Raw genomic sequence first — 27,100 nt, forward strand, 5'->3', positions numbered from 1 at the left:
TTGATCTAGGGAACATTCGTGTTTGATAGAAGGATAAATCGTTTATTATGTTACTTAATTTAAATTGTATTAAAAAAATTAAAATGCGATCATTTTGATCCAGAGACCACTCATTTGGTCATAAAAATTATTTTAGGAAATACAGGAAACGAATGTACAGAATAGCCTATCAAGGTTTCTGTGCATAAGAAGCTATTTTAATCTTACCTGTCCTCGATTCACTCAGAAGTTACTGTAATAACATTATAGCATTATGTCCATCTAGAGAAACTACACTTTCCAATGGTGAATTAATAATTAATTATACAAATCGGTTAATTTAGCTTCCGACATTACTTCATACAAACACAGAAACATTATCTGTAGGCTTTCGATTTTTGCTGTCCAAGGCCCCTTATAGACGAAGTCATTTGTATTTTAATTCATTATACAGCCTTAGATAGCAGTTATTTTAATTTTAAAACTCATTTATCTCATTAAATATCAGTCCTATCATAATTTTGCATGGAATAAAACTTATCGAAAATTATGTTTAAAGAAACTTTTGTTATGTAACATTTTTCACAAAAATCAATAATAAGCGAGATATTTCGATTTATTTAATTCAAGCCCCCTTATAACCCCCCTTTTAAATAATGTATTTTGAATGCCATATAGCCTAAAATCTAAGTTACAACGAACTTAATTTATATTCCAGTTTTCATCGAAATTCGTTCAGCCATTATCGCGTGAAAAGGTAACAAACATACATACAGACAGACAGACAGACAGACAGACAGACAAATAAAAATTTCAAAAAAGCGATTTTCGGTTTCAGGGTGATTAATTATATATGTTAGGACCAATTATTTTTGGAAAATCGAAAATTACCAGAAAAATTTCGGCTACAGATTTATTATTAGTATAGATTAAACGCACAAGCACTAGATTTCGTCATACCTATATCTATATTTTTATATATATAATTTGAACTGGTAATGGACATTACGGGAAAACGGCTGAACGGATTTTAATGAATGACCCATCATTTTGAAGCTTGGCATCCAAGGATTTTCAGAAAAATAGTAGTTTTCAGTGAATTGTTAATTTTCCTATATAATTTTACTATTTTCCAAAATCCATCTGTCGTCAGTCTTGAGAATAAAACAAAACACAAACACACTACAATAAACAATAGGCTATTGCACGAAGGCCATGGCATGCAGGATTGCTGACATATTTAGAGTTCAATTTCAATTGGTTATTAAAAACTTCAATACTTACTAAAATAATTTACAGGTCTGATTCTGTTGTGTGTAATTTTCTGAGTACAGCTGTGTATTGGATATTAAAATCTACAAAACTTGAGGTGGTTTGATGACATTATTACCATTAGAAATGAAATATTATTATAGTTAATGCCATGATGTGACTATTTTTAATTAATTATACATATTAATGCTATATTGATGATATGAAAGTGAAACGTTTTGGGGTTATATAAGTAGATGTAGAGAATACCTTAAATTACATCTTCATTTCTATAATTTACTGAGTGGCGGCTATTATGTATATAAAACTACAAAACTTACGTAAGATAATAATATTTTCTATAGTTATTAATCAAGTGGGGTTGGGTCTTTTTCATATATTTAATGGCGGTATGGTGTAGATATTTATATGCGTCATTCTCTTCAGTATTGGCTCGAGAGAGTGCAAAAATTACAGTTCCTAAGGAAAGACCAAAAGGTATTACTTACTGATAAAATAAGAGGCCTACAAAATTTTGTAGTCTCCCGATCATTTCAGCAAGATCTCTTAGCAGGATAAAATGATTTTACACTCTACATTTCAAGCTCTACATGAAGCAGCTATACCAAGCTGCTACGTCTATTGTTCGAAAGCATGGCAAACCTATCATTTTTTTTTAACTTTCACCTACAATCCACAATGACCTGAAGTAGCTATTGCTTTACTCCCACATGAAAAACCCACTTATCGTCCTGACAGTGTTACTTGCGTTTTCGCGTTGAAACTAAAAAACTGAAGGTGGATAAGTTCAAGAAAAAGTATTTGGCATAAAAAAAACCATTCAGAGGGAGTATGTTTCATTATTATGGAAGCAAATAACTTTCAAAATGTCTGATATTCTTCACTGAAAATAAATCTGAAAAACTTTTATTTGAACGTCTAATGAATTTAGTTTGCAGTATTTGCTGCACAAGCCACTAGTATGATTTATTTAAAAAAACTTAGTTACTATGAAAACTAACAAAATATAACTAAAATTATTAATTAAAACAATTTCGTACATATGTTAAACGAGGGTGATCCCAGGAGTAATGCACAAACTTACTTCATTGGCACACATTTTATTTTTTCAATCCACTTACAACAAGATCGTTCACAATAGTCCCCCATTGAAGTGTAATGACTGCTTCCCAACGCTGTGGTAGCTTTTGGATGCCGCTTAATTTTCCTCTGAAGTTCAGGTCTCCGATGCATCAGGTCACAGTTGTATTCAGGTCATTTAACATTGCAAATACTTAACTACGAAGTGGATTTTTAATTTTCGTGAAAAGATCATAGTCAGGTGGATTCATGTCCAGACTGTAAGCTAGCTGATGGAGTGTTTCCCATTTGTAATCGGTTATACGGTATTCAGTCACCCGGAGATTTGCTATCTTGCATTATCGTAGAGCAGTCATGTCAACTGATGCCCATATGGGCAAGAGCGCTTTAGAGCTCAGGAGAACCTGAGCGCTTTACAGCGGAAAGGAAAGAGACACACGAAAGGGGCAGTATATGTCGCTTGGTCGCGCTATATACAGGGATGCCAGCACTGATGCAATGGATGAAGGGAAGAGAACTTATTAAAACTGTATCCATGTTAATTTTTAGATTTGTCTGAGAAGTATAAGTGCATTATAAGAATTTAAGTTTCAGTTTTAATGCTCATTTTTCAAGAGTTTCCTTTTTATTCAAAAGCAGTATTTTCTCAACTTTTTACAGAAAGGTGAAATTTTCAGATGTGTTTATTTAATAGCCTTACAGATACTGAAACAATGTTTTCGTAAATCTAATATATCGTAAACATATATTACTGAAGATACGTATTGGAAATTTTGAAAATATTCATATGGAAAATGTTTGTAAGAAAATGAATTAACAAAGCAACTACTGTTACATAATAAATAAAAGATATGTGCCCATGTGTTGTAAAAACGTGAGCTGTATAGCTTCAGCAGATTTTGAGAAAATAATTTAATATTATGATGATAGGAAGTTGGTCACCAATATCATCTTAAAAGTATAATTCGATAAGAGTTTTGTTATGTAATATTAGTTACACTTAAAACAAATACAGTACCTAGGTAACTTTGCTTTGTACTATAATATTGTTTTGATTACTTTATTGTTTACTTTTATGAGGCTAAAGATACCATCAATATCAATTCCAACTTACCATGTCATACTTAATCTCTCTTTCTTTGGGATATCACTTTCTTTATGAATGATGTTTCATTCACTTGATATAGTATAGTTTTACTACTATGAAATTTATGTGAATATTCCTTCTTAACTCTTTAATATGTTATTAACTGCAATATTAAGAAACTGTTCTTAGTACTTTGTTTTACAGATAATATAGATAATATCAAACAGCAAATAGCCATATAAAATAACAACATAAAATTTCATGTTCTGTTTGAAGTTTATACACCACTGTTTTCTTAATCAAACAGGGCTCCTTACTCATATACATAATCCTTGCTCCTTCCATACCTAGCGCTTGATGCCCGCGCACGACGTCAAGATCAGAAAAATGCGCTTGCTTTGACATCACTATCGTAGAGAAACAGCACACCAGATTCCAATAATTGTAGCTGTAGCTCGCGAATTTTTGGGCGCAGTTTCCTAGGAGCTATATCTGCACATGTCACCCGTCTGTCTTCTTCCAAAACACTGGCAACAATTACCTCTGTAGTGAAGTTCGGAGATGATTTCAATCTTCCAATGCATTGGTTGTCTTCTCTAGCAATATGGCTTTCACGGACACGTCGAGACCATCGGGAAATTGTACTACGGTCTACTACTGTAGAATCACCACACACTTGTCTCGAAGCAATTAATAAATTTCAGGCTGGTTCAAACTTTTTTTTATACCAGCCCCTAAAAGAATACTTTAAGATTTATATAACCTACATTAACACTATTGCCTATACAAGTTAAGAATCTTACTAGACCGAAACAATATGACGTCACTAACTGATCTGCGATTGGTTGAATTGTATTGTATTTATTTTACATTCCATGGCATTCGTACATCGCTTCACAGCTGGAATATGGATCATGTGAAAAGATTTCAATAATACTACAAAGTCTTAATTATAGTCATAGTCTAGTTGAAATATATACAGAAGAGTTTTACAGTATACTAGTACAACACAAGGGGTTAGTATCGATACTGAATACAAGACAGAAATATTCATGGAGCATTGCTGAATGTCATAAATTCACCTACAGAATAGAAGTCTTGAGAAATTAGGTACTTCTTTAATTTGGCTCTAAGTAATCTTATGTTTTGATTTTGGTTTTCATATCCATAGGGAGGCTAGTAAAATATTTTACTGCCATATAACGCACTCCTTTTTTGATAGCACGATAAACTTGCCGATGGAGTATGAAAGTCACTTTCGACGCGTATTTATGATGTGAACTGTTGAATTAGTTACAAAGTTTTGACGATTACATACGAGGAAGTTTATTAACGAAAAAATATACTGAGAAGTCAGGGACATTATTTGAAATGGTTCTACATGATTCCCTGGATTTGACACTTACTATTATTCTATAATTACTTTTTTTTTTTGTAGTAGAAATATACTGCTACTATTTGTAGAATTTCCCCAGAATATTATTCCAAAACTCATTACCGAGTGAACGTACGCAAAATATATTGTTTTTTTTTCTTCAGATATTGATATTTACAATCTCTTATGTAGATCTAATAGCAAAACATGCTGGATTTAATTTTATTGTAATTTCTTTAATATGATTTTTCCAATTTAACATATTATCGATTTGTAAGCCAAGAAATTTGATTGAAAGCAAAAGCCAACAAGTTTTATAAAATATAGTTCAGTAAATATTTCATTATAACTCAGTGGGGGCTGGTGGTCAAATTAATGAGTGTGCTACAATCTCTATATCGGCCTACTGTACACACTTGTATGTATTTATCTTAATTTGAGACTCGCCTAATGACGAAATATGAAGTCCATACGACGTTCCTTCCTACTGCAGAACTTGTCAATTACCCTGGAGTTACACCCCTCCATCTTGGACATCATACTCATTTCTATTGACAGTATTGCAAGAGTAGTGAGATGATCCTGGGACATAGTGTTCCTTAAAAACGTTTTTATGCGTTTAAAGAAAGAAAAACATCTTTCTGGCTCAGCAGTGGTCATTGGTGTTGTAACCAAAATATTTAACAACTTCGTTACTTCACAGAATGGATCCTGTGAATTGTTGGAGGCTATGTTATGTATTGTAACAATTGAACAGCTCCATCTGTGAATAATTTCGAGGGAAAAATTATTCCCGGGCCGGGTATCGAACCCGGGACCTTTGGTTAAACGTACCAACGCTCTACCAACTGAGCTACCCGGGAACTCTACCAGACACCGATCCAATTTTTACCTCTATATCCACAGACCTCAAAGTGGGCTGACAACCGTCAAGCAACCAACACTGAGTGCACACTAACTCTGTGTGACTTAAGTTGTGGTTTTCTGTTAACGAACAGTGACGTATATTATGCAAATCAAGCTTTCAGGTATAACTCCCTGTAAAGTTGATTTGAATAATTTCGAGGGAAAAATTATTCCGGGGCCGGGTATCGAACTCGGGACCTTTGGTTAAACGTACCAACGCTCTACCAACTGAGCTACCCGGGAACTCTACCAGACACCGATCCAATTTTTACCTCTATATCCACAGACCTCAAAGTGGGCTGACAACCGTCAAGCAACCAACACTGAGTGCACACTAACTCTGTGTGACATAAGTTGTGGTTTTCTGTTAACGAACAGTGACGTATATTATGCAAATCAAGCTTTCAGGTATAACTCCCTGCAAAGTTGATTTGAATAATTTCGAGGGAAAAATTATTCCGGGGCCGGGTATCGAACCCGGGACCCTTGGTTAAACGTACCAACGCTCTACCAACTGAGCTACCCGGGAACTCTACCAGAGGTAAAAATTGGATCGGTGTCTGGTAGAGTTCCCGGGTAGCTCAGGTGGTAGAGCGTTGATACGTTTAACCAAAGGTCCCGGGTTCGATACTCGGCCCCGGAATAATTTTTCCCTCGAAATCATTCAAATCAACTTTACAGGGAGTTATACCTGAAAGCTTGATTTGCAGCTCCATCTATATTTCGGAAGTCGGGTCTTCCATATAGAACTCCAAGTTGTGTCTTTAACACTCTTTTGTTCGGTACAATATAGCTGTTGACAGCAACTTCAAGTTCGCGTTCAGGAAATTTATGCGAAAAATCATCAAAAAATTTGCTGTTTAACAATTTTGTTGCGTCTAGGTAGCTTAAAGACTGAAACGATAAGTAGTTTCCTGAATTATACTGTCACGTAATTCCTTGGCTTCAATTTTCTGGACTGACTGATTCAGGAGGAACCTCAAAAACCAGGTAGATGGCAGCAGTGGTTTGACACTTGAATTACCAAACGCGTTGTTCATAGTTCCGAGTTCTTCCACAAACAAGCATTCTTTCGTTACGGTTTACTTTTGCAATCTCCAAGCTGTGTTGTGCTGAAGCTGACTACAGCACTTCCCCGCGTAAAAATAGCCAATCAGAGCAGTGATTTCAGCTTCGCACATGCGCATTAGTTGTCTACATTCTCATGTAGAGTTTTGAGTAGCACAACGTACCGCCTGAGGCATCAAAGAGCGAAGAGCGAAGACTAAACACTCTATAACGCGTCGTGAACATAACCACGGGAAATTGTCAAATGGCAGATCAAATACTATGGTATTGCAAATACATTATTTGAGCAAAAATTATCATTGTGCTGTAGCACTGTAGCACATAAGGACGGGCCGCCCCTGTTATAACTAACTTCTTTTATACATATTATGTCAATTCAGATCAGTGTAATGTAATTAACCGTTATGCTACAATAAAAGAAACCTAATATTATCTATAAATTATGTGTACTTGACTTTTTCTGTTTATCACAGCGTAGTGATACATTAGTATGGTTCTTGGCTTGGATACGTAATAGCAAGTCACTGAGATGTCTGTAATTTTCGTTTCCCAGCGACGGGATATACATCTCGGAAGGAGAATTCATACAATTGATTCAGGTATGTAATATGCCCAAAGCTTCCTTCCTACCATTAAGTAATTGATGTAGGGAGAATATGGCCATACAAAGGACTTCTCCACTTTGCAGACATTTTTTACTCGCTGACAATAGATTCACATGAACAACCTACATCATTTGAGTCCTTTGTCGTGCTCTTAAGATGGAATAAAACGAGGCGATACCGGTTTAATTGTTAACATTCCATTCATGCCAGTCCTTGATTGAAAACATTCATACGCGAATCGTTTTCAGCTAAAAATGTACCTTCGGACAGCATTTATCACTTTGTTCTCTGCTATCTACTAGTTGCCTTATCAGTTATTTTATTCAAGGTTCGGGGGTTCAAATACGCCTTTCTTCATTATTTCCAGATATGAAATTAAAAAAAATTATGTTTAGTTTTCCGAACAAGGTTATAGTTATTTTATAGTTCACTTTATTACGGTATTCCATAGAATTCACGGCGTACAAACACTGGTTTAATTCATGTAATTAAATTAACTTGCAAAAAGCTTTCTGTCACGACGCCATGATTTTTGCGATTGTTGACGCTATAATATTTTCGAATCCCATTGGTCAATTTCTTCAAAGAATTGTCAAGTCTTTCATTAATGAGGACATGTTATTATTTACTTTCAAGGCCATCAAATACCTATTCATAGACATTTCTCTAGCCCGCGCTACTAGCGTGCTAAACCAGCCTGGCCTATCGACTAGTTACTTGTACAGGATTCATATCATATCATATCATATCATATCATATCATATCATATCATATCATATCATATCATATCATATCATATCATATCATATCATATCATATCATATCATATCATATATCAATCGTATCGTATATCATATCATATCATATCATATCATATCATATCATATATCAATCGTATCGTATCATATCATATCATATATCAATCGTATCGTATCGCATATCATATCATATCATATCATATATCAATCGTATCGTATCGCATATCATATCATATCATATCATATCATATCATATCATATCATATCATATCATATCATGTCAGATCATATCATATCATATATCATATCATATCATATATCATATCATATCATATATCAATCGTATCGTATCGCATATCATATCATATAATATCATATCATATCATATCATGTCAGATCATATCATATCATATCATATATCATATCATATCACATCACAACATATCATATCATATCATATCATATCATATCATATCATATCATATCATATCATATCATATCATATCATATCATATCATATATCATATCATATCATATCATATCATATCATATCATATCATATCGTATCGTATCGTATCATATCATATATCATATCATATCATATATCATATCATATCATACCATATATCATATCATATCGCTAAGACTGGTTTATGAATACGAAAAACGTTAGTTCGCTGATCATCTACCGGAAGCCCGCGCTAAGGAATGTCTATGAAAACGGTCCCTAAAGTATTGTAAGTGATTTCACAATAAAACTTGAAAAGTATTGGCAAGTATTGAAAAGTCATGTGAAGTGTTGAATTTGACGAAAATTTAATCACGTACAAATACCTTCATATCCACAAGAGAGATGGAAAATCGTTATATAAGGTCAAAACGATGATCCCCTTCCGCTGTTATAACTGACGAAAGAAACCTGATTGTAGTACTAGATTAGGCTTCAAAAATTTCTTAGAATGCTGGTCCCATACACTGTTCCGTCGATATAGAAGAAAGCCAATGTTTACCTCCTTAGATATAACACGCGGAGCAAGTCCCCTGCAATCGGTAAGCATCATGTTTAGGTAGAGCATGAAAGTCAAAGAATAATATGGACAGTAAAATATCAATCACACAGAAATGGGTATTTAAGAGTTGTTAATTCATTATAAAAAGTGAATATGATAGAAAGATAATACAAATTAATTTTATTTCCTGCAATATATATCTATAGAGAGAAGGATTTGATTATATCATCAACCCTCCAGTGAGGGTGACCACAAGGATCCAGAATAAAGAACAGTTATGTTTTTTCTAAATCGATTAATTGAAAAATATATATTAAGTTTTGGATTTGGGATTCGCTTGATGCCAAAATGCCATATTGACAAAATTACCTTTCTTGAAAATATAAATGATATTGAATGATATGTAAAGAATCCCAAAGAATTTGTAATATGATGTTTTGTATTTGAAAGACTTGGAATTTTAATTTCACTAATAGCTGGTATAGGCTCCGACAAGGAAAACTCAGCGCGCAGAAACCAACGGGCGTGACTGTCTCGCGCAGATGACGTCTGCTCCCGTTCCCAGCATGCTCTCACGCCTACTGCAGGGGGGGGGGGGTAGAGGGGTGTAGCATGTGCGTCCCGAAGAGTCCGAGCTGAGTTTTGCTTGTATTATAACTATAGGTAGACTGCTCATTCCTTGCTGCTACGTCGAGAACGCCTTACAATCAGAACAAATGGCCACGCTTTGGGACTAAGATATCCGAACTCTTTAGATCAGCACGTTCAAGCAATGCAATGCCGGTGATAAGAATGAAATCTACTCACCGAGAGATCGCCTCCATAGAACGGGTGGATGACGAACGTCTCGTTGCCCACGTGGATGACACCGCTGACACCATTGCACGTGTGGAAGGCTGCGGTGGCACCAGGATAATCCTTGACGGTGCCGTGGTAGTAACAGTGCTCGATCTCCTGCGAGGAAAAGAGAACCATGTCAAGGTTGAAAAACAACATTCAGTCATAAATTTTACGCATTTATGATAATGATTATTCTATAACATCCTTCTGACTTAAAACTAGCATTCCTCTTCACTAAGTACTGAAGGGATAAATTGGGAATTAATCATCACATAAAAATTCAACCCCTTGTCCTGAATCTGCTTGTAATCATTTGTCCTCCTTGTGCTACTTATATTCCGAAAGTGCTCTTTTTGTTTCACTTGTTCTCCTCGCCTTACCCTTATTGTCTTTGCCATCCCCTTGTTCTCTTTGTCGTTCCCTTGATTCCTTGCCTTCCCCTTGTTTTCCGTGTATTCCTCTTTTCCCCTTGTCTTCCTCTCGATCTCTTTGCTTTTCCCTCGTTCTCCTTGCATTTCCCTTGTTCTCCTTGTCTTTCCTATATTCCCCCTTGTTCTCTTTGACTTTATCTTGTTCTCCTTATTGTCACTTTCTTCTTCTTGTCTCTATGTTCCCCTAGTCTTTCCCTTGTTCTCCTTGTGTTTTCCTCGTTCTCCTTGTATTTCCCTCGCTCTTCTTGTATTCCCCTTGTGCTCCTTGTGTTTCATCTGTTATTATGATATTCACCTCGATCTCCTTGTATTCCCTCTGTTCTCACTCGCTCCTCTTGTTCTCATTGTATGCCCCTTGTACTCATTATTTTATCTTAGTTCTCACTGTTTCCTCTTATTCTCCTTCTATTTCCACTGTTCTTTTAATCTCCCTGTTTTTTTCATTTTCTTCCCTTTGCTCTCAATACACCCCCTTATTCTTGTATTTCCCTTGTTCTCCTTGTATTTCCCCTGCTCTCCTTGTATTTCTCTTCTCCTTGTATTTACTCTCTTCTTCTATTCCCCTCGTTTTCCTTGTACTTCTCTTGTTCTCACTCTCTCCCCTTGTTCTCACTGCATTTCTCTTGTTCTTTTATTCCTCTTGTTCTCCTTGTCTTGCTTTCCTTCTATTCCCCTCGTTATTCTTGTATTCTCCTTGTCCTCCTTATTTCCCCCTTCTTATTTTATTATCATTGTTCTCCTTGTATTTTCCTTGTTCTCCTTACATTCCCTTTGTTGTCCTTGCATTCCTCTTATTATCCTTTCATTCCCCTTGTTATTCTTGATTACTCTTGTTATCCTTATATTCTTCTTGCCCTTTGTTGTCCTTATATTCCATTGTTCTATTTTTTAGACTAAATGACAGAAATTCTTTCATATGAAACAGGAAGTAGAGTAGAGAAAATATTTTTGTGCAAGTCTGAGTGTTGTAATTTAGATCGCTTGTCGTAAAAAGGTTTTTAACTGTCTCACTGCATTCAAGAATAATCCCATTTAATTATGCTTTCAGTGGCTCTAGTAGCAAACCGGAAGCGAGACTAGAGCAGGAAGAAGTAAATGCACAGTCACCAATGCCCCTCTGTGACGAGTTAGGTTACTTTGAACCTTTCGTACAGTTATGCACATAATCATGATGTGTTTTCTTGCGACTAAGCCGCTCTCTTACGCGAACACGTGTTGCTATTCCCTTAGCGCAGGCCTGCACAGCCCGTAAGTAGGGGAAATATGACGTCAGCCTCACTCTACTTCTATTGAAGATGATCGACATCCGCGTAGAGTTGTTTACATTCTCTGCCCTTGCACAGGTCCATCAGTGGCGGCATGTAATTTTAAAAAAGGATTGTAATAAATTCATTGTAGCCTATTTCTAATGCGTTATCTCGTTTCAAGGTTTACAATCATGCTAGATTTCCTGTCGGTAGTTTCTTTCGGATTTCTTTCCACCCGAAAACTTTCCTCCTATCATAACCTACGGAAACATAAATTTATAGCATTTAAGTAATGAACCTTGAAAGTCACTATTAATTTCAATTCAAAATGGACACAACGAGTGACGTCCTTAATTTAACAGTATACAAATAAATAATCAATATACAGTTCGTAATAATGAATTTATCCGAAAGTTTGTGCATTCCATAATTATTAATTTGGGTTTTGTTGTAATGTGATTTAATATTGAAATGACGAGTAGAAATAAAATTGGATGGGACACAGTAAACAAGCAATTCTTTCGTTTTCAACAACAAAATAATCATTTTCCCATTTTCGTTGGAAGTAATATTTTTTCACGGGTTTAGATTTTGCCATGTTCCACTTCTCTTTAAACTGCACTACCGGTACGCGTATTGTGTATTTATTTATATATATTTATTTAGGCTATTTATATATTTATTTATTTGGGTGGAGTGCGTTACAATGTTGAATGGCAGCATTGACATCCGATCATATACTGTAGCTATCACTCACTTATCAACGTACAATTTATTTATCGTCCTATAGTAAAACCAGTTAAGACCAGTAATGCAAGTTTTGTAAAAATAGGAATTAAAACTTTATTAATGCACAAAAAAATCATAATAAATTCTTCAAATAAAGTAATTGGCTTGTTGCCTGCATGCAACATTTCGGACTTACTTCATTTTAGAAGAATACAGAACACGGAAAAACAAGTCGAGGACTGTACTTAACCTATTTCACACTAAAAGTGGGATTAATCGGTTTTACTAGTAATAGGATGATATGTGCATAGATAGACCTTCTTACATTATATGCACACATATATTTTAAAATTTATTATACATGTCTTTTAACTTATTTATTTCCCTCATTAATTTTTCTCCTACTTTATAAAGGTATGTTCCTAAGGATTTTATTATCTGTTCATTTGTAATTCTTGATAGCGTATTGTATACCTGCCGCCGCGAGAATGAATGTTGATGCAGCCGAACGTTACTAGAACGCCATGACCGCACTGATAGAAAAGGTGGGTGAGGTAAGAAGGGGTAGTAAGGCAGTCGCTCTGAGGAGCTACAGTTCTGCAGTCTGCCTTAGCGCGGTTGCGGAGAATATGAAACGAATTGTGTTTATGTGTGTGTTGTGTGTAATATAGTAATATACGAGTATTAATATGGTAGAGACGAGTTTTCACACTAGATATAACGACTACTTATTTATTTCTATGTACGAGGAGGGGACGACATTGTTCTCATCCAAGAGAGAGATATTTTCTTAGTCCAACTTCAGAATTTTTCTGGGTATATTTTTCTTCCTTCTGTAACAATTTGTACTAACATATGACGGGGATTGAGCCCTGGACTCTGACGCGGAAAACCGATGCTCACGTTGTTCTCATGGCCTATTTATTTCTAGTTAATGTGATGCCACTTATTGCCAACATTGCGGAACAAAGTGTCGTCAACCCCCCACGTGTAACTTATTGACCCCAACACTAGGAATGGCTCTCTCTGCCTATCCCCAAAGGACGGCGTCACTTGTCATGGCTCTGTCAAAGCTATTAGGCCGCGTTCAATATTCAATACTGTTACACCATTAGCAACTTCCTAATAACGCTGCCATCAGTACCCGCTTACACGTTCACATCATGCGGTAAGTTGACTCATATGGCTGTCTGAATAAGTACCAAGGGCTGCAATACATACATGCTTCACTTTATATAGTGAACGAGAACTGAATATTACTTTAGGCATTTGGATGTATTTTATATTTTGTCAAACGTTTTGGTGTTTTATTTATTACACCTTTAAGATGGGAGGTATACTTTTCGTTGGTATATTTTTAGTATATTTAATTTTTTTTTCTTCAGAATATATGACTCCTTTTGGAAATAAAAGTAGGTATGTTTGATATGCATAGAGTGGTTCTTAGCCATACAGGTGGGTTTTTATTTGCCGTAAAAATTTAAAGACACCTTCTAGAATTGTTACACTTATTGAGAAAATAATTCTCTGAAAAAAAGGAAGGAATTGCGTAGTAAGAAGACGTGGCGCATTTGAATTGAAGTTTTGAATATTTCCTTTAAGTTTCTATATTCAACCAGAAGTGAATATTTATAACTGTTTACCATCAATGCTTCTATTGTTCTTAAAAGTCTTTAAATGAAGTTGATTTCTTCACATCTGAATATTGGTGCCGATATTCGGACACAGTTTGCAGAATAAAATGTTTTTCTTCTTGTTTTGTTGTCATATTGTTGTAGTCTGTTATCAGTTTCCTTCTCCGTTCTGTTGCATCATTTACATTTCTTTAAAATATTTGCGATATGCAGCCCTTCTTTTGTAGCACTTTACATTACTTATTAGATTACCAGGAAACAATTGACATTCATACAGTCCTCTCTGTAGATTGAAAACTCAAAAAAGTTTCATATCCATTGTTCAAGAATTAAAACAGAAAATCAATATCCCGAATTTAAAAGAAAACCTACAAATTAAACCAAACACTTTAACTCTATTAAATATGGAATATAATCTAAATTTAACAGAAGAAATACTGAAATCAGAAGTAAACAGTGAAATACTAAAACAATTGTCTTTAGAGACAATTAATATTAGGTACCCTCCACAAAACTGGCTTCATTTATACACTGACGGATCCTTGATCTCCAGAGAATAAGGTGCCGGTGCAGGTGTTACTTGCTGTCTCTTCTCACTTTATAGATCTCTTGGGTATGGAACAACAAGTATTGATGGAGAAATCATTGCAATAAGTGAAAGTCTCAGGAATCTTCTATGCCACATCAGCAAATTTAAAAATGCAGTTATATTGTTAGACTCTAAAGCAGCTATTCTATCAATAGCCTCTAAACACACACCTTCATCTCAAACAGCAGAAATAACTAAAATGCTCTCTCAATTAATATCACTCAATAAAAGAATTGTATTCCAATGGATACCATCCCATTGTGGAATCCTGGGAAACGAGAATGCGGATGCTTCAGCAAAGAAGGGCAGCACTGCTACTTACAGACCTGTTACTAAATCTACGTATTACTCTGTGAAAAGATTTATTAAATCTACATACTTAGACGTCAACAAACAAAATTTGATAACTCAATCCCAAGGGAAAAAATGGAACTCTCTGCATCAAAATCCACACTTAATTCCCGATTTACCACGAAAATCGTCTGTAGCTGCATTTAGATTGGCAACAGGCCATGACTGTTTTGCTAAACACCTACATAGAATTGGAATATATCAGTCCCCTAACTGTCCATTGTGCAACACAAACCAAGAAATGGATTCGGAACACCTCAAAATCTGTGCTTCAGTGGCTGGTCATGATAATATCTTTGAAAAATATTAGATTTAGATTTTAGATTTAGATTTAGATTTATTTATTTAACCTGGTAGAGATAAGGCCGTCAGGCCTTCTCTGCCCCTCTACCAGAGGATTACAACTATAACATGAACAATAAGATTACAATTAATATTAAATTTACAATTACAATTACAATAAAAATTAAAGTACGACAAGAATACCTGATTAATGAAAGCTAGACATTTTATCATAGAAGTTAAGAACAAAGAATATTTTTGTATTTACTAAATTACAAATTAAACCTACAATAACAAAATTCTATAGTGATGAAATTACCGGATATTGGAGTGCAAGAGGCCAAATGACTTTATTGTCAAACGCCTGGCATTAGAAAACAACAACAGCATTCTTTATAGCCAGGGCCTGTAAAGATTATACAATGTCTCCCAGTTTGTCGACATTGTCTTGAAATTTTCTTGTAGGAATTCGTGCTTTCTCATAACCAGATGTGCACTAGAATGTAAGTTCAGTTTTATTTTACGTATATTGTAGAACAACACTTTTAAAACCTGCCCATTACAAGGCAATTTTGCACTCGTATCAATCATCACCATCTTAGCACTACAACAATGTAACTACGCAATACCAAATACACATTTTCCACATTGGGCACTTGTGAATAGAAGTCTTCCACTCGAAGCTATGCGACATCCATCTAGTCTCACTCATCTAAATACGCTTTTCTCCGATCGAGTAAACAGGAAATCGCTATCTACTATAATTTTTGTTCTTTTCAGATCCAGATAATTTGATTGCCACCCTCTAAACGGTATGGCATAGTTGCGCCCCGCGGTCAATTGGGAGGCCTAGGCATGGCATAGTTGCGCCCCGAAGAAATCAGGTAGCAAAGGGACATGGCATAGTTGCTCCCCGAAGAAATCAGGTAGCAGAAGGGACATGGCATAGTTGCGCCCCGAAGAAATCAGGTAGCAGATGGGACATGGCATAGTTGCGCCCCGAAGAAATCAGGTAGCTGAATAGACATGGCATAGTTGCGCCCCGAGGAGCATAGTACACACGGAAGTGACTATCATCTATACTAATAATAAATCTGTAGCCGAAATTTTTCTGGTAATTTTCGATTTTCCAAAAATAATTGGTCCTAACATATATAATTAACCACCCTGAAATCGAAAATCGCATTTTTGCAATTTTTGTTTGTATGTCTGTCTGTATGTTTGTTACCTTTTCACGCGATAATTGCTGAACCGAATTATATGAAAATTGGAATATAAATTAAGTTCGTTGTAACTTAGATTTTAGGCTATATGGCATTCAAAATACTTTATTTAAAAGGGGGGTTATAAGGGGGCCTGAATTAAATAAATCGAAATATCTCGCTTATTATTGATTTTTGTGAAAAATGTTACATAACAAAAATGTCTTTAAAAATGATTTCCGATAAGTTGTATTCTTTACAAAATTTTGATAGGACTGATATTTAATGAGATAAATGAGTTTTAAAATTAAAATAACGCCATCTAAGACGGTGCAATGAATTAAGAACAAATGACTTCGTCTATAAGGGGCCTTGGACAACACCAATCGAAACAGGGGCCTTGGACATCAACAATCGAAAGCTATTAAACATAGCCTATAGAGAATGTTTCTGTGTTTGTATGAAGTAATATCAGAAGCTAAATTAACCGATTTGTATAATTAATTATTATTTCACCATTGGAAAGTGTAGTTTCTCTAGATGGACATAATGCTATAATGTTATTACAGTAACGTCTGAATAAATCGAGGACAGGTAAGATTAAAATAGCTTCTTATGCACAGAAAATTTGATAGGCTATTTTGTACATTCGTTTTCTGTATTTCTTAAAATAATATTTATGTACACTCATTTTAATCTCAGAGAATTAACGAACAACGAGAGTGTATTGATTTAATATGCAGTAATAGTACGTTAGCTCAGCAATCCATTATTTTATAATTCAAATTTTAACTATGCTCATTTGAATCGTGTTAAAATACATAAAATATATATGCAATAAATGCAATGCAAAAAAAAAAAAAAATGGGTAATGAGCGAAGCAGATTATCTTGCGCTGTTGTAAAAGTTGTTCCCTTGATCAAACGTCCTATTTTAATTATGTAATTACTTTATATTTATTTCTAACGGGTGCAGCGGAGCGCACGGGTACGGCTAGTAAAATAAATAAATTACTTAAAATATTATAGTGCACTGAAATCAGGTAGCATATAATCAATTTTACTATTTAAAATAGCACTTTGTTTTATCGATCACAGTGTTTCGAAAATCGAAACTTAGAACCATTGTGAATTATCATCGCTTTACCCTTTTCACTAAACTTAACATTCATTTTAAATTAACCTCACTATACGCCACAGACGGTGTGAAAATCACTAATAAAATGTCAAGATTGTTAAGGCCCCATATTCCAACGACTCACTCATTTGAATATGTCAGCTAATAAAGTACTGCCAACTTCATGGTGTCCCTTTTTAACGGTAGGCTATCGATAATCACTGCATAAACAGCAGAAAAACAACTTCAGGGTGTTCATTTTAACGGTAGCCTATCGATAATGAATATTAAATCAAATAAGAAATCAATAAGGTTGGTTGAGTACGAGGCTCGAGTTCCCGTAATGTCTTTTTCTCTACCTATTTCATCGGGACGCAACTATGCCATGCACCTTTTGTCTACCTGATGGGAACGGGGCGCAACTATGCCCACAAAACAGGGACCCTTTTTTATCTGCTGCATCTTACCTGACCGTGGGGCGCAACCATGCCTTGCCTCCTCTAAATACACACACACACACACACACACACACACACACACACTACAAACAACCCTAAGTCATAAATTCAACCTCTAATAAAACTTTCTATTCGGGAAATGTGTTTTCCTGCCAATCTTCAGAAAAGATGCGACACCACTTACTTTCGTCGGATCGACTTCAAACTTCACACGATTTTTATTTGTACTATATGTAATAACTTTAAGAGGTGTCCCAAAGAAAATTCAAAAGTTCAAAATTAAGGACCACTCTACTGTACATTAATAAACAATTTTAATGATTTTAAAAGTTAACTGTTATTTTAAAATGAATATGAAAATTTGTGGAATATTTTGTTCAGCAGAACGGCTTTTACCTGATAACTAAAAAAGTACTTAAGATATTTTAATAAAAATCTGTATGCATATAGTTCTCCGATGTGAATTACATTTTCTGAAATCTTGATTTCATAGTTTTTTTTAATTAATACATATTATTTATTAAAATAAACTATATATTCTACATTACAGACCTGCCATCTAACCGCAGTAAGTGGAACCCGAATCACGCAAGTGAAGTGGGTAGGCATTAGATGCACATCGTCGTTGTTCCTGCAATAACTCCTGTGACATTTATCAATTTTCAGATTTTTGCTCTATTAAATAACTTAAATAGTGATACAGCAAATAATAATATCTCCTATATGTAATTATATTTCTTTCTTTCGAAAATGTAAGTATTCACAATCTCCTATGTACTGCTGCCATAGGATGAATAAATATGTTTTTTCCTCCTAATGAAAAATTGTATATTTTGCACATAGGAGTTATTGCAGGAACAAGGACGACATACACACATTACAGACATTAGAGCAGCCGTGGCGAAAAGGCCATGGTGCGCCGAGCCACTGTGTAAGCTGCAACGTGCATAGCACCTATGGAGAGAGGCGGACAACCGAAGGGGAAGTTAATGTTTAGGACGTGTAACGAAGAAAGAAATGAACAAGAAAACATAGGACACATTATCACAACCTAAAATTAACTGTCTTCAGAATGTCTCTGCGACAAAGTTTCAAAATCAGGAATTATGTCACTTACTGCCAACCGTAGTTGATCACGAAGGTATTTGTCTGTCAGTCGTGATCTAAATTTGATTTTTACTATTTTCATTGTTGAAAATAATTTTTCACAAACGTAAGTTACAGCGAACATGGCTTCAACAGAGCAAGCGAAAGAACGAAGTTTCAAATATTTTTTTTTTTCCAAAGATTTGAAAAGTTCAATATCTGTCAAGTCCTTACTTCTAGCTTTCATTAACGTCACATTGTAAATCTGTGAGTTTAAATTGAAAATCTAACCGCATTATTCGTACATCTGCTGTAAAAGAATCGACGTACAGAGATGGTAATGATGATGATGATGATGATAATAATAATAATAATAATAATAATAATAATAACACTTAACCTTTTACTGTTTCATCAGTAACATGTAGTAACTTATAATGCCGTTTATGTTATACAACCGTTTTCCTAGTAATATTTGTGAACAAATCATACATTTAATATTTTCATCATATTGTAAGCAAAAGAATGCATCCTCCCATGCTACTTGAAACTTTCGTTTTTTATAGAGGTACATGGTTTCGAGAGAGATATTGCGACGATACGCAACTCGCAGGTCCGAGACGGAGTTGACTCCAGTGAGTAAGAGGGTGAGGGTTGTAGGTAGGAAGCGAGAGAAAAGCACTGCGAGCCACAATGTGCTCGTGAGTCGCATTTTCGCCGCGGCTGCTTTAGAGGAATGTTTGGCAAAAATGACGTCGTATGAAATACAGCCCGCAAAACAAAGCAACGGCGAAGGAAGAAAGAATAAGAGAGTAAGTCGCGGAACATATTTACTATTTTAAGTTTTCAGTGCGTAGAGACGGACAGTGAACATACCCAAACTATTAATTTTATATCAATATATTTTTGTGCATTTCTTTTTCATTTTTGTACGATTTCATTTCCTTTTTTTTTTTTTTTTTTTGTTATTTTATACACAATCTAAGCATTAAGATGGATGTTTAATTAACTCATTAAAATTAGGAGTCAAGCTGCATGTAGCGAATTTTAACTGAGCCACGAGAAGTTGTCTGTCACTCGCGAAATTATTTTTTATTTTGCAGCTGATTCTGTCGTGTTTGATTGAACACTGCGTAACTTTGAATGAACAAGTGATGGCTAAGGAGAGGGAGGGAAGTCATACTTACCCCAGCATCCTGCTTGTGTGCTAAGGGGTTGATCCGCGATTCAAAAAATGCCGACCACTGTTTTAGAATGTTGTTCATATGGAAGAACTATACATGAATGCAAAGTTTCATTAGAATATCTTAAGGACTTTTTGAGTAATCATGTAAACGCTGTTCAGCTGAACGAAATACTCCAAATAATTTCGTAATTAAGAAAAATAACTCATACGTTTTCAGAAGCATTAAACTTTCTTAGTGGTGTATATTAAGCATTCCAATCTTTACTTCTAAACGATATATAGATTCTGAGGGGTAAATGTTACTTATGTCCCGGCCACTACAGGAACTTGATAAACTACCTTAAAAATGCCTTGGATTTAAAGTATTGATTAGCAGAAATTGATGTGATCACTGGGAGAACTGTAAGCCCACCCAGCCCGCCCTAAATACGTACTTATATACGAAAATCGTCGTGCGTAAACGAAGAATACCACCATATTTCTTTAATGTAACAGTGGGTTTCAGTGTTGCCAACATAGTAATAATATACACACCTAGCCTTTCTCATAATACTACACACCTAATCAAACCTAACCTAACCTCTCACATAATACACACCTAATCAAACCTAACCTAACCTGTCACATAATACTACACACGTGTAATAACATTCCTCACACTTAGTATCATTTTCGTTTTCATGTATTGCCCGCTCTGCCAATCGTGTCGGTTTCCATCTAGTGGAAGTGGATCGTACTAATACTATTAATTTGAAGGAAACGCAATGGCGACTTTCATAATAATTACATTTTACATGTTTCGTGATATACTAAATGTGTTAATGTAGTAATAATTCTCTACAGGGTGTTTCCGGGCTAGTTTTACAAACTTTCAGGGATGATGGGGAAGGGCATATGTATCAATTTGAGATAAGGAACCATGGCCCGGAAATGACTGAGTCGAAAGTTATAAGCAAAAATAGTTGTGTGAAAATGGAATTGTAATTTCGCATCGCGTGCCCTCCTTCCCTTAACCTTTGGAACAGTCGTGGAAAGATGGTATGAGCTGGATGTCTCCTACTTGGCCCGATACAATCTGTGAGCTTGTCTACTGTTCCCATTGGCTCATCCGTATTCGAAAATCAGGTCTGCATATTCCGCTCTCGTGTACTCCTCCATTTCACTAGGACTGATTGACACTGCAACTTGTACACATACACTGCTGCCTACAGACGTGCATATCAGGACCGACCATGTCCGTTACACATTACGCTATCTGCATTGCTTTAGTGAAGTTTCCTGTCCCCACCCCTCAGACAGTGCACTGAATGGAATACTGTAAGTAGACAACGTAAACAACGTCAGATGAATACAGTATGTGTAAGATGTACAGATAAATATACATAAATAAGGTGTACAGAGGAATAAAATTATTCCATTTACACACAACTATTTTTGCTTGTAACTTTCGACTCGGTCATTTCCGGACCAGGGTTCATTGTCTCAAATTGATATATGTGCCCTTCCCCATCATCCCTGAAGGTTTGTAACACTAGCCCGGAAACACTCTGTATATGTATATGTATATATAAAGGAATGAATATATATAAGTGAAGAAATTATTGAATTAATATGGAAACAATTAATGAACGAATAAATGAATGAATTAATAAACAATAAATCAATATCCACTGAATTTAACAAGTCACCTTCGCGAAGGAGGCCTACTTTTGGAATCTAAGGCGTTACACGTTACATTATATTAATGGATCCATAACATTCAAGTTTTATGATGCCTACAGCCCACATCAACACTAATAATTATGAATATTAGAAAAAAGAGGACGAGTCTGCATCTACATGAACGTTACTTAGCGAAACAATAAACCGAAATCTGTAAATCCAGTCTCTATGGAGAGAAAGAGAGAGAGACAAAACAATGCATGGCAACAATAGCAATGCCGTTGCTGTGTTACATGCCTTTCGAATAAAGAAATCAAAATGTTTGGAAAAGCAAAATTTATACTAAAAAATATAGGCTTAAGCCCTGGAATAAAAGACAAAATTAAATTCGAAAGGCTCCTAAAACCGATTGCAACAACAGTAGGTGTAACCACCCTAGTAGGTACTGGGTATGGGTTGCACAAACTCTTGAACACCAAAGAGGAAACTAACCAGAGGAACCTGAATATCACGGACGTGTCGAGTAGCCAGGCACTGATTGGCAGAATGTACTCCTCCTGCCACTGGCTGAGGGACCACAGGCCGAGAGAAGAGGACCAGCACCTCGAGGACTGTGGTTCCGAGGAAATAATAAAAATAGTAGATTACACTGACTACTACAAGGAGAAGGGAAAGGGCAAGGGCAAAACAACTAAGCCGACAAAGAAGGCCCAGCCACAAGCAGCACCTCCGAAGGAGAAGAGACCAGAGGGCCACCAACATCGCCCTCAAAGGGAAACTCACGCGACTTTCACGGTGGAGGAGGGAGGGCCATTAATAAAGGTTCGCCCCGAAGACCAGGGGCAAGGAAAGAAAAAAGGGGATAAACAACCCCCCTCGCCCCCTCCCCCACCTCCTAAAAAGTAAAGGTATGTACTTACGCATTCAACTTATATAATAGTGGACTTCTGTCTCCATCTCATAGCAGTTCTGTACTCTGTTACTAGACCTGTGGCTCCCAGCCTTTTGAGTGTCAGAGGCATCAAAGTTTCAGATTTCATTTTGACTGACCGCCTAAAATGTTTCGTATAATTTAGGCCCTAAAACATGTTCTACTCATATTTTTGCATAATGTAGTGAAATAAGCATCCTTAGGGCCGATTGTATAAACCATTTAATCTTAGATCAGAGGTTAAATTGATCCTTGTTTCAGCTGAACTTGGAATTTTGTGTTGTATAAAGTCTAATCTGAGGTTAATTTGTCTCAAAATAAAGTCAACTTTGACTGAAGAAATTTCTCCGATTAAGTTACACTATCCAAGTTCAGTTATTTCTTTTCTGTTTGAAATATACGATTAACAGATTGTGCAAATAAAATATCCATTATTATTAATATTAATAGATATGTTAGGTACATTTATATATATATATATATATATATATATATATATATATATATATATATATTTCTTTCAATTTCTTGCCTTAATACACAAACATTCTTATATTTTATAAGGCTCTATCGTGTTCAGCAGTATCAAATAATATAACCTATAATTATATTATGTTTATAACAACCATTAATTATTAATGGATATGTTAGGTACATTCATAAATGTCCAATTAACTATATTACTAAACGAAAATTGTCGTTTTATAAAGCTTTATTATGTTTAGCAGTATCAAACACCATAACATGATAACAACTTAGAGAACAGTCTTTTTATTGTCCGCCATTATTTACATTGCACAAAAAAACCAGTGTCTCCAACAGAGTGTTATACGGAAAGTCGCCAAAAAGTAGTTGTAAAGTCGCTAGATTTCTCATTATCAACAAAGAAAGATTACATTTTGTCACTATGGGGTGCTAAAAAGGTCACTAAATCCCTATTTAAGCAATATAAAAGTTAAAAGAAATTGTTGTTGAAAAAGAGTCGCTAGATTGGCAACACTGAACAAACCTGTATAACATGGTCCGCGCATCACGTATTTCACCTGTTTATGCGATGTTGCCAAATCCTTTTCACGTGATCTTAGATTGCATTTGAACCAAGGTAATGTGATCGCTGAAACGTTTTATACAATAGAAGAAGTGTCTGACCTAGGTTCACTTTTCGATCTTCGATCAAAGTTGACCTTTAGTCAGGGAGTTTTATACAATCGGGCCCTAACCCATATATGCCCAGATTAATTTTTTGTTTCCAATTTAATAAAATTGAATTCCTGAGTGCATTAGCATTTATGAACGTAGAATTTTCAGAAATTTTTGTTATCGCATTTCTAGTTCCTGAGATATGATGTGTTGCGAAAACGCATCACCGGGCACATAGGGTATCAATTATTACTCACATTGTGTTTTTAATATTATGAATTAATAACTAAGCAAGACGACATATTTTGACCTAATCTATTTTATTACCATGTACGGAATGTATTTTACATGACCTGAGACATTATTTCTGAAAATGAAATTCTTGAAAGTATTTAACACTGGAAGCAACCAGATGAAAAGTTTTCATTTTATCTCATTATTTCTGAAAAAAAAAAAAATTCTTGGAAGCATTAATCATGGAAAGCAACGTCACATTTTAGACATAGTTTAGTTGTCTGAGATTTACAAACAGCACACCTTGTTTTCTTTTGCTGAGTGACTATAATATGGCCCCTTTCATCAAATCGAACACTTGGTGCCAATCTGCTGCTGACAGTAGTCACAGTTAGACTAGGTTTGAGTTCGGTGTTCCATATTGTCTCTGATAGCCCATTGCGATACTTCTACGAAATGACAGAAGATCCATGTCTTCCATATGACTGCCTCTATAGAGAAGTGACACTGACATCTAACCCACAAAAAGAAAGATCACCACCACTTTTTGGGACGTATATTTTTTCGATAGGTACTCACATTTTGATCCATGAGATCAGTTCCATCCATATTTATATTGTAATTTGTGATGGCTGCTGGTTAAGAAATTGTTACATTCTTTTTCTGAGAGCTGGAATATCTTTGTACGTTACTCACTGGCAGTACACTGTCACAGTTTGACACAACAGTCACGACAGAATTGTCATTCCAGCGACATATCAGTAATTTAGAACCTTCATCGTACTTCATATCAAAGGAACCTCTCTGTTTTCTTCATATCAGCCAGATTTGTTAGTGGACACTTCTGTCCCTGCAAGGCCCATACCTATTTCTGTGTATCTATCTACAACGTTCAGTGCATTTCACTAAATGAGGAAAGTGAAAATTATGCATACAGTAGGCAACACTGTGAGAGAATAAATCCAGTATTGACGAGGCTATGATACTTTATTTTGGAAGACATGGACTAAAACAATTTATGCGAGGAAAGCCAATTAGGTTTGGCTACAAAGTTCACTTTCTCACATAAGTTCATCTAGAAAGGGTCTCACCTTAGACAACCTATCGCTCTTGTCAAGTTGTGTGTTGCCATTTAGATGAAGGTTTCTCATTATTTCATCAAATCTATTGCGTCTCATAGCTCTGACTATTGATTCATTTCTTGTGTCACTTCTCTCTTCCCAGTATATTCGATAGCGTGGGACTTTAGTATATCCACTTACAAAAAGAATCTCAAGGAATGTTTTGAAATCATTTGGGGAAAAACTAAATTTATCCCTGCCTTTCTGCACCGCATACGCAACACTTTGGTTTACAATATCAAGTACAATATTTTCATGGAAAAATAATTGAAAAATATCAATTGGCAATAAGTGCTTTTCGTGTTGGAATTCAACTCACAATTTTCAATTTCCTCATTTACTTTCCTTTTCACTTAACCAGTAACTTGGTATATCACTCTTTTTCCATTTTCTTACAATAGTCCCTTTATCTCCTGACAGGCTCTGATAGTTCACGTATTCCTGCATCTTCTGTCAGCTATTCATTCTGTGCCTGATTTTATATTATTGTATATTCTTCCATATACTGAGGACCACTATCCCTTCAGCCCTCAGTTGATGACAATTTAGATAATTTAAGTTTCCGTCGAAGTCCTCGTCAGCACTGTCTTCATCGATATCACTTCTAGCTTCCGGTGGAGATATGAAAACATCTATAAAATCTGCCTGAATTTTTCGTTCTCTTCCATGATTGTCATTATTTCATGTACACTCAGGTCCCTTGAATATAAAACATGAACAGAATAACTATTTCATGCGAAAAATCGAATTCCATAAGTAAATATATATAATTATCTCACTAATCTCAGAAAGAGAGTTTTGATATTCCATGTGCCCGGTGTTGCAAAAACGCAACACCAACATTCAGGCATACATTACAGAAGTAACGTTTCATGCAATGTCCAGCTACTTTTACAAGAAGTATCCTAGGAGTCTTTAGATTGTAATATATACAAGAAAAGGCACAATAAAATTATAAAAATAAACAAAAATCACATTCCTTTATGACAGTCTGCAGATATCTCAACACTTGTAATAATCACTTCTTTTCTTCTCAAGTATTGCGCCATCAATGAATCAGTTACCAAATATTTTCAATAAACCAGGTCTACCAACATCATTATAATAGATAATAAGTGCCATAAACTTAACAAATACTAAAAACCATATTTCACACACGTTTAATAGCAAAGAAGTAAAATGTTGCGAAAAAGCTCTGTAGCGAAATTAAATTTAAGTTTTAGCTTTTAAATATGAACTGAAATTGTATAGGTAAATACAAATGTAATATACTTTTTCCTGAGAAAAATTAAATTAGTTTTATAGTTACCATAAGGTTTTAATGTGATGGTTGTTATCGCATTACAACTATCGGTTCTAGGGTTCCTAACCCTCCCGTATTTCCCGGGATCTCCTGTATTTGCACCTAATTTTTAACGGTTTCCCGGCTCCCGTATTTCTCTTCTCTTCGAGCATTTTTCTCCGTCAATTTTGCATAATGTACGAATAAAATCATTATTCTAAACATTTAATTTTACTATGAATGATGATTGTTTATATGATGAATTTCGTTGTTCAAGAGATGCATAAAATGTGCAGTAATGTGTAATGCTTGCCAAAAATTGGGGTTTAGTGCCACCAGTTTAAAATCAAACAATATGAGATTATACATTTAGAAAACAGGCTAGTTTTGTTCTAAGCATACCAAGTAGTAATGCTCTTACAAGAAGGGGGTTTTATCT

The 27,100-nt window shown here is 35.3% G+C and overlaps 1 protein-coding gene and 1 non-coding gene across 2 annotated transcripts in view; both read right to left on the reverse strand.

Annotated features, from left to right (window-relative positions):
• Positions 1 to 27,100, reverse strand: part of mmd (disintegrin and metalloproteinase domain-containing protein mind-meld) — a 1,174,763-nt gene that overhangs the window by 305,282 nt on the left and 842,381 nt on the right. Inside the window, exon 6 of the mRNA XM_069819516.1 lies at positions 9,948 to 10,094. Coding sequence (XP_069675617.1) covers positions 9,948 to 10,094 — 147 coding nt within the window. The remainder of the gene's footprint in view (positions 1 to 9,947; positions 10,095 to 27,100) is intronic.
• TRNAN-GUU (transfer RNA asparagine (anticodon GUU)) lies at positions 5,584 to 5,656 on the reverse strand. The gene has a single exon. It is a non-coding gene; the product is annotated as a tRNA-Asn (tRNA).

This window comes from Periplaneta americana, chromosome 1, assembly GCF_040183065.1.
Source record: "Periplaneta americana isolate PAMFEO1 chromosome 1, P.americana_PAMFEO1_priV1, whole genome shotgun sequence".
In the NCBI taxonomy this organism is placed as follows: Eukaryota; Metazoa; Arthropoda; class Insecta; order Blattodea; family Blattidae; genus Periplaneta; species Periplaneta americana.